The sequence below is a fragment of the Microplitis demolitor genome, chromosome 7 (assembly GCF_026212275.2).
Source record: "Microplitis demolitor isolate Queensland-Clemson2020A chromosome 7, iyMicDemo2.1a, whole genome shotgun sequence".
Classification (NCBI taxonomy): Eukaryota; Metazoa; Arthropoda; class Insecta; order Hymenoptera; family Braconidae; genus Microplitis; species Microplitis demolitor.
This window is the reverse complement of record NC_068551.1, coordinates 21,163,471-21,177,261: the sequence shown is the minus strand read 5'-3', so window position 1 is coordinate 21,177,261 and position 13,791 is coordinate 21,163,471. Positions and strand designations below refer to the sequence as shown.

At 36.1% G+C, this 13,791-nt stretch overlaps 1 protein-coding gene across 2 annotated transcripts in view; it reads right to left on the bottom strand.

Annotated features, from left to right (window-relative positions):
* LOC103579595 (tyrosine-protein phosphatase Lar) overlaps positions 1 to 13,791 on the bottom strand; it is a 163,033-nt gene that overhangs the window by 58,735 nt on the left and 90,507 nt on the right. For both annotated transcript variants that reach the window (XM_053740890.1, XM_008561031.3), the window contains exons 4-5: positions 2,953 to 3,084; positions 2,398 to 2,556 (exon numbers count right to left, since the gene is read on the bottom strand). In XM_053740890.1, coding sequence (XP_053596865.1) covers positions 2,398 to 2,556; positions 2,953 to 3,084 — 291 coding nt within the window. The remainder of the gene's footprint in view (positions 1 to 2,397; positions 2,557 to 2,952; positions 3,085 to 13,791) is intronic.

Here is a 13,791-nt window from a genome sequence, read left to right as displayed (position 1 = left end):
GTTGGAACTAGTTTTGTAGATTGTTAATTCTAATAGAAACATCTGAATTGAAGCAGTGGGAAGTGTCTAACCCATAGTATATAGATCGATTCCACCAGAGTGAAAACAACAAACCGCAGACTGGCATGGCTATAACGGTGAATTGAGCAATCGAGTTACACAAAATTGTTTTACAACAGGCAACTTCCGATATTTACCAAGACTTTTCTCCCTTTTTTTTATTCCAACGCCACTTCTCGATATATTTTCGTCTGGTTTTATCCCGCTTTCCCGGCCTTTCACCCGCATCGTCTCAAAAATCCCCAACAAGTACAATTGCTCTGATAAATGTATCACGATAACCGGGAACACACACTATCTAGTGCGTTCGAGTGAAAAAAAAGTAAAGCAAAGGAAAATAAATAAAAAAGGATAAAGAAAATAACAATACGATAGTGGTGATGCGGTTGTAGTCGTAGTGGTTGATAGGAACGAGGAAAATTCAAGCTGTTTCTAGATGATACTGGCGACGTAGCACTTTCCACGTATTACGTATACGTAACGTAATGGTTTTCAGATTTTTAGTGGCACATTGAACGCGCGTCAGGTGAAACCCACACACCCACACACACACGTTGAGGACTCTCTTGGTGGTTACCAGTAATGGTCGTCGACAATTTTTGTTGTTTCCACTCATATTCACGACCGTCCGGAAAATGCTCTAGAGTTCTCTCGTTACTCTCGCGTTCATGCCATCGCCATTTTTCGTCCTCCTTCTAAACTCCTCTCTTACTCTTTCGCTTGTTCTAGGCGTTCTTATATGCATGAACACACCCACACACACATACACACACATGAAATGTATAGTTCAAGCTTAAAGTTGTGTTGTAGGATATTTACGTTAGCATTTAACTTTTATCTACGTCGTTTGGCGCCATCATCGTTTATTTCAACCTTTACGTTTGTTTTCATCATTTTTTCTCTTCTACGTCTGTTTGTCGTTTTATACTGGGCGCACAAAAGAACGCCTTGGGTTTCTTAGTTCACGACTTTCTTCAGCAATTTCATTCGGCATTACATTATTACATAAATTATTATGATGTATCAGGTTTAAATGGGACAAAAATTCGATATTCAGTGCAGCCATTTAATGTGTACATTTATTGTCAATTATTAGCATGACCTAGTAGTTTAACTGACTCTATAACCCGAATTTCCAATCTTATATTTCATATAATGTCATTTAATGGCAGGCCATAAATCGGGACGTAGATTGCGATTAATCGGACGCTGCTTCAATATTATTTTAATGACCAATGAATAAAATTTACCTAGTACGTGTGCATGAAAAATTTAACATTTAACAACTAGACAAGCACCTGTCTGCACTTTTAATGACAATAAAACCAGATAACAAATATAATAAAACAGCTGGTGATAAAAGTGTCTATTAAAATAACAATGAATAGTATAAATGTGAAAATGATACTCGAACACGTGGGTGTCAATAAATCGAGTGTAACGCGCAATTGAATTGATAAAAATAATTGTTGAGTTCGCGATGATAAGGGAGGGGATGAAATTTTTTTCCATGCGTCAAGTAATTTGATCGCGTGATAGTACCTTAAAATTGGCTAATGAGAAAAAAGTGTTCGTTGCACATTTTCTTAAGCTGCAATACTTTCCTCTTATTCGTCTTCTTCTTCTCCTTATTTTTTTTTATACTATTTTTTAGTTTGGGCGCCAAGTTTAAGAGTAAAAGAGAGTAAGAAAGTGAGCCTGTACGTCTTAAATTAAATTAAAAGTGAGAGAAACCAATTAAGCCGCTCCGCAAAATTTCACGCGATCTCATCGTAGAACTGGGAAATAGTAGTAGTAGTAAGAGTAGTAGTAGAAGTAGTAGCGGTGGAAGTAGAAGTAGTAAGAGAAGCTTTTCTACAACGGAATGCCAGTACTTCTTTCCCATTAAGCTGGGACTAGAGCTGTAGCCAGCAGTTCCGTTTGGACGTTGAACTGGGCGCCATTAAGCTGCTCGTTCTACCGTTAAAATGAGGTGAGCGAGTAAGAGGACAAGATTGTAACAAAACGTTGCGAACAAGTGAGACGGATCGTGTTAAAAAGTATGATGAAACAATATATTTAAATAAAGTTATGAAAAAAATAAACCGGGGCCCGAAACTTTTATGAATCGTCGACGCAATTGAGTGATTAATTATGTAGACATGATTCTGCTAACATACTCGAGGATAACTTGGCTGTTGGTGCTTCGAGTTTGAGTTTCAAGCCCTCCAGGTTCAAGAATGTGGAAGTGAATTTCAGAAAGTGGTGACTTATTACCAACTCCCATTGACTGGCGCCCATTTTTAAATAATTTTACAGCAAAGAGGTAGATATTGAAATAAATTTGTCAAGACTTACGTTCGTGGACAGACAGCTGAGCTTCTGCGGTCACAGCATCGCCGACACCATTTTCAGCAACACATTCCCACATGGCTTCGTCTCGTCCGGCTCTCACGGGGTCGATCCTCAGAAGGGCGCCATTTGCGTACGACTTTGTGCTGTACCGCGATGCTGACGCTGTTAAATAAACAATAATAACCATTGGATGAATTTAAAATGTCATTTGGTTTAAAATAAAATAAATAGAGCGCAGGAGGGATTGAGTTTGTGCAGATGGAAAGTTTGAGAAGAAAAGAGACTAAAAGTATTTTAAAGCGAGGTATGAGGAAATCAGCGTAGCGTAGATCCTTCCCGATTCTCTTTTGCCCGTTAAATCTTTAGTCGGAAGTGAGTCTGGCTCGAGTTTTTAGAGCTGATGGCACTGCTGGGTAAGGAATCACTTGGATAAGAGGAAAGAAGACGGATAGAGAATAGAGGACGGAAGATCCAGCAAGAAAAACAGAGTTAGAATGTATAAGAAAAGTAAGGAGACAATAAGATCACTTGAAGAAGAACGTGGAATAGGAAACTTACAGGAAACTTTTTTGCCGTTCTTGCGCCAGTGTATTTGTGGCGTCGGTGCTCCTTGGGCGCTGCAGTAAAAACTCGCTATCCCCCCTGCCTTTACGTGCTGAGACCGTGGCTTCATCAGGATCTTCGGCGGACCTGTTAACATAAATTTCAAAAAAATTCATAATTAGTTTCCTGCGTCATTAAATGGATCACACATAAAACAATAACCCTCAAACTTTCAATACTTTTGCCAGTGTGGTTAAAAAAAGTAGTCTATTCTACGACACCGAAAATGAGCTTTGGGCCTCCATTAAATATTAAAGAGGGTGATTTTTAAAATAATAATAACAGTGTAATTTTTATTTACAGAGCGTCCGAAGCATCAAGAACACCTGGTCCCCTCACGAAATTACTCGATCGGGTAATTTGTAATCAGGTTTAAAGAGACACTGACTACCAATTGAGTTAAATAGCTAATAACTTTATTTTATTAATAATTTTGTGGTTATTAATTATTACTATTAATTTTTCCTTCCATGAAACAGAGAATTTTTTCCAAATAATTAGACTTAAATTGTATAAACGAGAAATGGGTTTTTGGTATATAATTAGGAATGCTTAGTACAAATGAGATGTGAGTCGAAAGCAAGTTGTCTGGATGAAAGCCAAAAGACACGATGGCTAATGCCGAGCAGGGTTTGAAAAAGCTTTGTAGTTTTGTATACACGTGTTAGAGCGCACAAAAGCTGGATGAAAGAGACTTGCTGTCGTATAAGCAACATTTGCGGCCCGTAGATTCGCTTATCAGCCTGGAGATTAAAGTCGGTGGGAATTAGACTGTTGGATTGTTAATGCGACAGATGTTGTGTTTGGGATGTCAACCACGAGGAGCAGACGTTAACTACCAGGTGAGAAGGTTTTCTCATACAGATTATCTCGATTCGCGGTAACAGATTTTTTTATAATTTTTATTTTCAGTTTTCGATTATAGGAGCCTGATATTTCCGGTGACTAATTTGCAGTTGAAAAAAAAAATACTTTTTTGGGGGAATTTTATAATTTAATTTTTGTCAACCGAGTCAGTAGAGTAAATGTACGAATGAAAATAGGAGAAAAAATAATAAAATAAAAATTAACAATCGAGTGAGAATCGCATGAGGTTATTGAGTCGTATTGTTATGTGTGGTGTCTGGAACAGGGGTGAACTCGTTCGATTTTAATCAGAACTCGCGGTCTCTGGTAATCGATACTACGTACGTGAAAGCCATTCGAAGGGAAAACAGGTATAGGAGGCGGACTGTGAGTAAGAGTGAGTAGGGCATAATTTAAACAGAAATGCCAAATGTCAAACGGTAAAGGTTTTAAGTGAGACAGAGTGCGAGGGATAAAATAGACCGCGGCGCCGTTGTGCAGACTCCACATGTGCTGCATCATTGATTGTAAACGTTGCGACGCGTATGATGGTCTCGTGTCAGCAAATGACTAGTAGAGTGGCTCATCCCCTTTTCTCCTGTTTCATATATATATATGTATACAAACATACGAGCAATGGTGATAGTTTGGACTAGTAAATGTGCGGAGAGTATGCGAGTGTAGATTCATCATAAATAATTGCACGAACCTTATTCGCATTTTAACTCTCGAGAATCCACGTATGCAGTGCTGCAGAATTCGCTTGACCCCACAACGGAAACGAATCAAAGTCCCTCGCCCCTTCCACCCGCTCCTCTTTTTGTTACCTTCCCCTTCCCCACTCGTTATCCTATATAACTAAATACACGGTTGTGCTCCACGTATAGCAAATATTAATTTAATTTAAATCGGTTTTCACGTTGTACATTTCATATACACCTATACATATATATATATATATATATATATATATATATATATATATATATATATTTATATATATGTATATTGACGAGTTATTCTTGTGCAGCATCGGCAAGTGACTCCCCATCAGTCCACAGCACCTCGATTCATTTTAATTTTTATAATAAATACCGGTAGAGGATCTCGCACGTGAGATTTATTCATTTTCAATTATTAAAACAAATAAAACAGTATAAATAATAAATAATTTGAATTTTTTTTTATTCGTCACGAAAATTTAATAAATACCAGGCTTTGTATTAATTTTACTGTCCTGTGTATATTTTTTATAATTAACTTTTTTTTTTTATGAAAATATAAATATGAAATATTGTATCAACTAGACTGGCTTATATATATAAATATTTTTTCCTATGATTAAAATTTATTTTTATTAAAATTAGTTTTTTAACTATTGAAATAAAAAAAAAAAAAAAAAGAGCAGAAGATTTAAATCGTAGAAAATGTATAATAATTTTTGTACACTTAAGTTAATTAATATATTTTTAAAATTTATTGTCTGGAATTGTAATGAATTATTAAAAATACTGAAGAAAAAAAATATTTATAGATATATAAATATTTACTTGTATGTAAATTCGATGGAAAAGCTGTTGGTAGAGACTGAAAACGATATTCCAGATGCAAAAAAGTCTGTATTTAAATTTCATTAATAATTAGATAAATTAAAACCCTCGCTGGAGAAATGGAGCATACGGGATAATTAAAAGTATGTAGATAATAAATAAAATAAAGCATGCGGTCGGTAAAATTAATTAACGTGATTATTTGTATACAATAGCGCACTCCGGAACTTTAACAGGCATTTATATATTTCATTTTATTGAAATGATATCAATGGATTTAATTATCGCGTATAATTGGAATCATCGGCATTAATGGAAACTCTCAACCTCAAATACAAACTAATCATAATTAACATTCATCAAACCGTGCACTTTGTTCAATATATAATATTATATTTTATTCAATTACAATTCATTTACTTTATTTTTTTTTTTTTTTTCGATTATACTGTCCAAAACAATCGCATGGTAACTATTCATATACGATATAGGATTTATCATTAATATTAGTTCTAAACAATAAGGATTAGAATTAATGATTGATGATTACTGTATATATTTATATATATATATTCTATGCAAAGTGATTGTGTTTGACCAACTTCTCGCTCAGAATTTCCATTAGCCGGTTTATATACGAATGAAATCCATGAGTGAGATAGATCGTGTTTATTATATATATATATATATATATAAATTGGTGCAAGCTAGATATACGAAGAGAAGACGATTTGGAAATCATAAGCGGAAGCAGAGTTTTGGCCTGAGCCGCTGAATGATTTCAAATCAACGTGTCTGGTAGCGCGTACAAATTCAATTTGAATATGTATTTGACTCGGAAGCAATATCCAACAAATCTCGAGCTTTAGATTGTTTTTTTTTATTTTTTTTTCTATCCTCGAATATCTTTTTTCCCAGTGCACTAGCACTACTTTAATTACAATTTCTATCAGGCCAAATAATTAAATTATCAAAAAATAATTCAAAATATTCTGTCCTGGGTGCAGTCAATGGAATACATTTTTATTTCATTTGACACTTTTTTTTTTATGTATATAGGTATTAAAAGATTTTATGACGTCTCACGACGAAATCGATAGAATAAATGTGAGAAAAGAGGTCGTAAAAAATACATCACTGGAGTGGCTAAGATGGCGGTAAATGGAAGTGGGACATAGTGTTGTCATGAGGGGATTTAATATTTTATCTTTTTATATTTTTTTGGTTTATTGGTATTATGTATACGGAGCATAGTGGCTAGAGGCAATGAAGAGAGTGTCGTGTATAAAAGGAACCGCGACAGAAACCGACACGGGCCAAGAATGTGAGCTATAGGGGCTACAGCCTGCACAGAATTTATGCAGATGTATGCCAGCAATATTCTAAATAAGTAGGCAGTCTTGTGTACCAACCGACGCCACGATTCGCCGCCCAGCAATTTACTCAGCCTGCAGGCCTGGTTCAAATGATAGGAGTTGTTCTGGTATTATAAGCCGAGGCGAGAGAAAACCCAAGACTTGTACTCAGTATCATCTGCAAGTGAGCTCCGCAACAAGAAATTCAACGGCAGGAGCAAGAAAGGACCAATAGGAGTCTGTAGGATAAGAGAACTAGAAGAGCTTCTACAATCCACTTTGTTTCTGTCGTACAATAAAGCCATGTCCCAATTATTACTCCCAGTGCTTTAACTTTTTTTTTATTTTATTTTATTTTATTCTATTCTTTGGGCACCGAGCCTGGTATTTTCGCTTTACTTTGAGAAATGGCACGAAAGAATTCATTACGGGGAAGTAGCGAAGACGATGGAAGAGGCCCGCATAAATTTTTGTAATTTAACCTTTAACCTGGTAGTTGTAGTTGGAGTTGTACAAGTGCTCGAACTGCCGGAAAGAACCAGTAAGGTTGGATAATAAAATTGTAGAGTAGAGCGTAGTACAGCAGGAGTATCTTTTTTATACTTTTTTTCTCTTATACATTCTCTTTGTGTGTTTTAATGTCTGAATTTTCTTTGAAATACAATATGACGATTGAGGTTGGGCTTTCGAGCACCGAACGCTGATTGTACTGGGTTACTATTGTTTTACTTTGATTTTATTCTTTTGCTTCGACGCGCATCGGATTTTTAATTTATTTTAGGTATATATATATGTATATATATATATTTTTTTTTTTATTTTCTATGCAGAACAGTTTCAGATCCTTGGGGAAAGAGGATTTGGATAAGCACGGTGTGAGAAAATTATTACACTGAGTGTGTGTGAGAGAATAGAGTACCGGTGTAACTTTATTTTGTGATGAGAGAGTTGAGTTTTGGGTTCACACTTAAATTAAATGCCGAAGTTTGCAGTCACGTGGACGTGTCTGTCGGTTCATGGAGATTACAAGGGGCTCTTTGTTTCATTAAATAGTTTTGAAGGCTAATTGGTATATTTTATATTGTGTATTATTAGTTTATAAGGTTATTTTGAATACCAAGGTGTCATAAATATATAATTAATTTGTAAATTCGTTTACACTGATCAGAAAAGCTCATTTTCGGTTCTAGAGTAATGGAAATAATTTTATACTAAAGTTCAAAATCTTCACATTTAATTTTTTTTTGTAACTTATAAGTTTTATTAAAAATCTTTTTTCAGGAGTTAAACTAGAGACTTAAAGCTTTGAAATGAATTTTTTTTTATTCAGATCCAATAGTTGTAACAGAAGTTACAGAGATTTGAATTTTCATAATGATCATAATGATCAAAAATAATTATTCAAGTTTATACGGAAGTATGGCTAAAAAATTAAATATTCACAAGAAAATAAATGAATAAACATATATATAGAATTTTAGTGTACATTAAAACGCATAGAAAACATCATTGAAAAGTTTGTAACAGAGATTTAAATTTCAAACTACTACAGTATATTGCTGGTACTGGCAGCAGCGCCCCGTCGATAAGACTAGAAGCAGCGTCGAGCCAAAAATACACATTAGAAAATTTGAAATTTAAATTATAAGCACTTGCTGCCGTAGCATCCAGACTCGGACGTGAGAGAAACTCAACTTCTTGCGCCAAACAAACCGATTACACTTGTCACGTATACTAATACTACAAATCATACTTATTGTTATTGTTACTATTACCATCGCTATTACTACCATTTATTCAATACTTTATACTTTTCCTGTGACTGTTTTCTAAACGTCTTATCAATAAATATCAATACAGAAAAAAACCCAAAAATATTTTTAAAAAGTGACTTTTGATATTTTTATATTTTTTTCCAATTTTATAACCACTTACTTGTCATGTACGTGATGAACATTGAGTCGCTGATATTTCCTGAAATAAAATCCTTAAGTCTCGTCGTTCGTTGATGTCTATCACTGTCAATTGTTTCTGACAACTTTTAGACATTTTATATTTATATTGACGATTATCACAATCAAATTTATTTCAAAAAATAAAAAAAGCTTTCAGTATTATTTATTATTATTATTATTATTTTAAAGTGCAAAAAATAGGTGACAAATAATTTGTAATGTCATTTTTATATATAAAGTGAAACCGTGTACTTGACGTGTGTTCTTTGATAAATAAAAAAATCCATGAAGAATTGTCGAAAGTCAGGGATGTCTGAGGATTTGTGAATTTTCGAGGGCAATCCAAACACTTTTTAGGCCCATTACCGTCATGCCAGTGAGCTGCTGGTTCTCGGATGAAGGAACCCGGAATAAGTATGAGAAGCTGTAGCAGTCAGGGAGTAAAAGGAAAAAGAGTTCCTCAAACTTTGCCAGGTTCTCATGACGCTAGGTGTCATGTTGACAGCCAGACTGCATTACTTCCGGCTTATCCCGGTATCTCTAACTCGCTATTATATAGATATTTATGCATGATATCCCTCAGTGATTTCAACTTGCGTCTGTCTGGAGGTTCAATAAAAAATCATCTTCCAGCTGTTTGTTAATAATTTACCGTGAAATGAATTTTAATTTCTTCTCTTGGTATTTACATTCATACTGAAATAAACGCACACATGTTATGGCTTGAAGCCTTTTAAGTCTAGATTATTCCGTTTCTCCTGCACGGTTGTTTACATCAGTGTTGTCAGTTAGCGGAGGTAAACATATCAATTTTAATATCTATTTGTAATATATATATATATATATATATATAAATATATTAGGGCTAAGCGTAAATCAGATACAGAGATGTAATGTAAGAAATAGTGAAGGGTAAGGGCGTCCGTGAGACGTGGAGCAGAACAGAGTGTAAGATAATAGAAGAACAGAAGAGTAGCGGTTGGGCTGGTAAAGATGGTGGTGAGACGTCTTAAGCCACGCACGTAAATGCAAATGAACTTTGTGAAACAATCTTGTCGTTAACTTGCTGTGTAATAGCAAAGACGTGAGATTCACGTAGCGGGCATATCTCATCTTGAGCTCACTTGATATATCAAACTCCCTCAAGCGAGTGTCCTGGTTAGCAAGATCCTTCATGCAATATTGTGCTTGTGCTAGCAGGGTGTACTCCACTCTGATGTACAGGAACAGTATACAAGAACACGAGTACGCGGTTAAAACGAGTTCGTCGATCGTATCTACGGTTGATGATGATCTAGTTGAGCAAATACACCATTTAAACTCCGCGTATGTGTACATAATAACAAACTAATACTCATCTCCGTAGACACCCGGGTGTTATTTGATTAATCCAACGCGTGCATTTATTGCTTGATATTAACAGAGTATGGGGATCCTCTCTATCAACCGAGACTTCTATTTACGAGGGGAAATTTAAACAACATAAACTCTGTACTCCTTACTGCACACACGTCTGACAATTACAAACCAGCCTACCACCTACACAGCGTAGATACACGTCATCCAGGAAAACGGTGACATTAAATTAGTGGGAGTTGTGTAAGGTCGTTGATACCCAGCAATACGTCATGAGAATAGGGTGACTTAGCTACCCGGCCCTTGGCTCTAGAGAATAATTGTTATCTATTACTCAAACCGTGTGTGTCTTTCATTATTGTGATAAACGTACGGATAATCAACTATCCACGAGATATTTAATTATTTTTCAGCACAAGTATGCAGACTTGATCATATTTATTTATTGAATATGCCCGGTTACGGGACATCCATCATCACGTGGGTATATTAAGTTTCGATAAAGCAGCAAATAGCGATTGAATTATTTTCTAATAGTAAAAATTTGTTGTTATACCGAGTGAAGTTGTAAATTATGATAATAAATACTAAGAACTATAATTTTGATATTATTCAGTGGTAGTGGAGATCACGAAGCAAGCATTCCAAACGTGTGGTGAATATTCAGTTAAGGCATTACGGTATGCATACACGCGGAACGTCAAGGGCGATCGTAGTTACGTGTTCGAACGTCCGAGGGGCGCACCAAAGTTCAAGTAACCCCTTGCAAGTCTGAGGACATGAGAGCTCGCTATATACTTACGTACAACACACGCTCGCAACCACACATACATACATGTATATATATATATATATATATATATATATATAGACTTACACTTACTCACATACTCGGGCTTATATTTGTTGTTCTCAGAGGGAGAATCAAGACTCAAGCACGATCAAACATCCAAGCGCGTTTATCCCCAGCTGCACTAGATGGTAAAGACGTCTACGAGGATTTTCTTTAACCCATTTGAAGAATTGAAGCGTACACGCTTTTTATTACAGGTATATATATATATATTTGCTGGCAGGGTCAAATGTATAGAAAAGTAAAAAATGATAAAGAATCTATAAAGCATTAAATTCTGGTGCTTCTAAAAGCTCAGACAATTTTTTATTCCTTCTCTTATCTTGAGAAAATTATTTATTATTTAACGATCACTACAAATTATCTTTTTTTTTTTTTTTTTTTAGATATCGTTATCTTTATTCTTATTGTTCCCGTTGCTTCGTTTGTTTGTTTTATACTTTAAAAATGTCATTTGGCGTTGAATGCTCGTGAAAATTACCCTACTTATCGCCAGAGAAACGCAAGCATGTCCTATCTCTGGAAAGTGAGGACGAGACAGAAAGCAAAAGAGAGAAAAAACATAATAGAGTACACAAATGAATACAGGATGGTTGAAGTTTACTACCCCTTCGACTGGGTACTGGGTCATAAACTCAGTGATAGTGATCGCAAGAACACAAGTATCGTGATGAATAAAACTATCGACTTTCGTAGCCAGGAGAAATAATCTGGTCAAAAAATTTTAAAAAACTGAAAATCCATTAGTGTATTGAGTTCCCCGGTTGCAGCTTTGGAAAAATTGTTTATGATATTTAAAAAACAAGCTTACGTCCTGTCATACGTCAATATAAATTTATCTTGTCTATACAGAAGTGAACCGTGCCATGCGTTTATCCGATATGCAAATAGATGAATCACAAAAAATGTAGAGCCCACCCAGCCCTTCCTTTACTTGGATTCGGAGTTTACTTTATCTGGCAGATTAACCTACGGCCGTCATGAGGATCGTAATTACACTGACACAATTGTATTTCCTTGGTGATTGGTAATAGCATTGTGACTGTGCCCGAGCCTCCCAAATCTTCAAAGGACATTAGGGTAAATAGTTCCTGAGCAAAGCAATCGAGCAAAGATAACCAGAGAGGGAAAATGAGCGAAGACCGATTCTCTTTGAAATCCTGGATAGATGATCCTTAATTTTAGTCAGGCCCAAAGGCCACCAAATCAGCTCGTGATATATATCTATATATATGGAGTGCAATCTCCGTTTAAAATCTCACCTAATGTTGGGTCGGCGGGGTTAAGCGTCCATAACACGGTAGAGGATGATTCCTCGTTGCCCACCGACTGATTTACTGCTTCCCAGCTCTGCTCTCTACTTCTATACATCCAACTACGTGTGGGATTTCTCTCCGTATATATGTATATATATAGATATGTCTTATTCGGTCTCTTGGCTCTCTGGCCTCGGCGCTAGATGTATAAATTCCAGCTCTTAAATTCAAGGGAGTGGTCACGTGACAGTCCTCTTTGTAATTAATTATTAGCATTCCATTCCGAGGAATTTTTACTCCACTCGGTAAACTAAGTAGGAGCATGAGAGCCACTGGATTGGTGGATGCGGTATCGGCGGGATTAAATAAATAGCAGGGTATAAACGGCTAAACGCAATGGGAAATGATGCGGAAGTTAGTCCAATAGTTCCGCGGAGAATTTGTTTCCTGTTAGTACTTCCAGCCCGGTTTTACAACGGGAAATTGACCGGAAATATCTTTTACCAGATGCTGAAACTGTCTCATGAGAATGTATATCCTGTGCACTATACACTCTATCAACTTTTCATTATTATCCTATTCCAATAAACTAATTGCCGATACAGAATGTTGTAACTTTCTAACTGTCATCGATATCAATGTCTGTAGCTAATGGTAATCATGACAGAAATATTGATGGATCTAAAATCTTACTGCTGCTAGACTCCAATTGAATTACATAATCGATTGATTTAAATATTTCATTAAAAAACATCTCCAAATCTGTAAACTATTCCATAAATTTATAATCAGCAGAGAATATTAATTCCCGAGAAACTAATAAATTAACTGAATCCAGAAAAGGCGAATCGTATAGCAATTGAAATAGTCGCTAAAGACAAGCAGCCATTTAAAACAGACTAAAGACAAGGAGGCTAAATTTCAATTGTCATAGTCTTAGTCGTCAACTTCTCTTACGTCTGCTTAACTCTTCTCTTTTACTATCTATTACTTCTTGTATCTTTCTTCCTCAGTCTCTTCTACCACAAATCCACAAACACACACACACACACACACACACACACACACACACACATAGTAATTTTGAAGGTTGTAAGCCAGTGTTCCTTCGAAGACAGTCGCTAAGGAGGGTGGAATTGATTAAATAATTGGCCCGTTAGATTGGGGACTGGAATGAATACGCTGGCATAGAGCCAACATCTAGCTTCTAGCATCTCTACTGTAGTATCCAGAGCAGAAACTCCTCTAGCCTCCCACATACACTACCCCTTTTTACCTTTAACCTCCACCTCTGGCTGGCACTCCCTGCTCCTTTCATTCCCAGTCCCGTACCAATTGCCACTTCCTACGAAATCGTTTGGGACAAAGTACCAGCGGGGAGTGAGGCACAAGACAACGGGAGAGAGCTCAATAATGGCTTTGATTGGAAGTGGAAAATGTGGTTGTCGAAGCGAGTATTACTTCTCTGGATACTACTGGTACCTGTTCTCTCATTGTCGGTACTCGAACTTTGCCCCAACAAGTCTTCAGGTTCTGGTCTTAGACTTTCTCTCATTCTCATTCTCATTCCCAGTCCCGCTCCCTTTTCTACTCCTACTCGAATCCTTTGACTCAGCTAAAAGA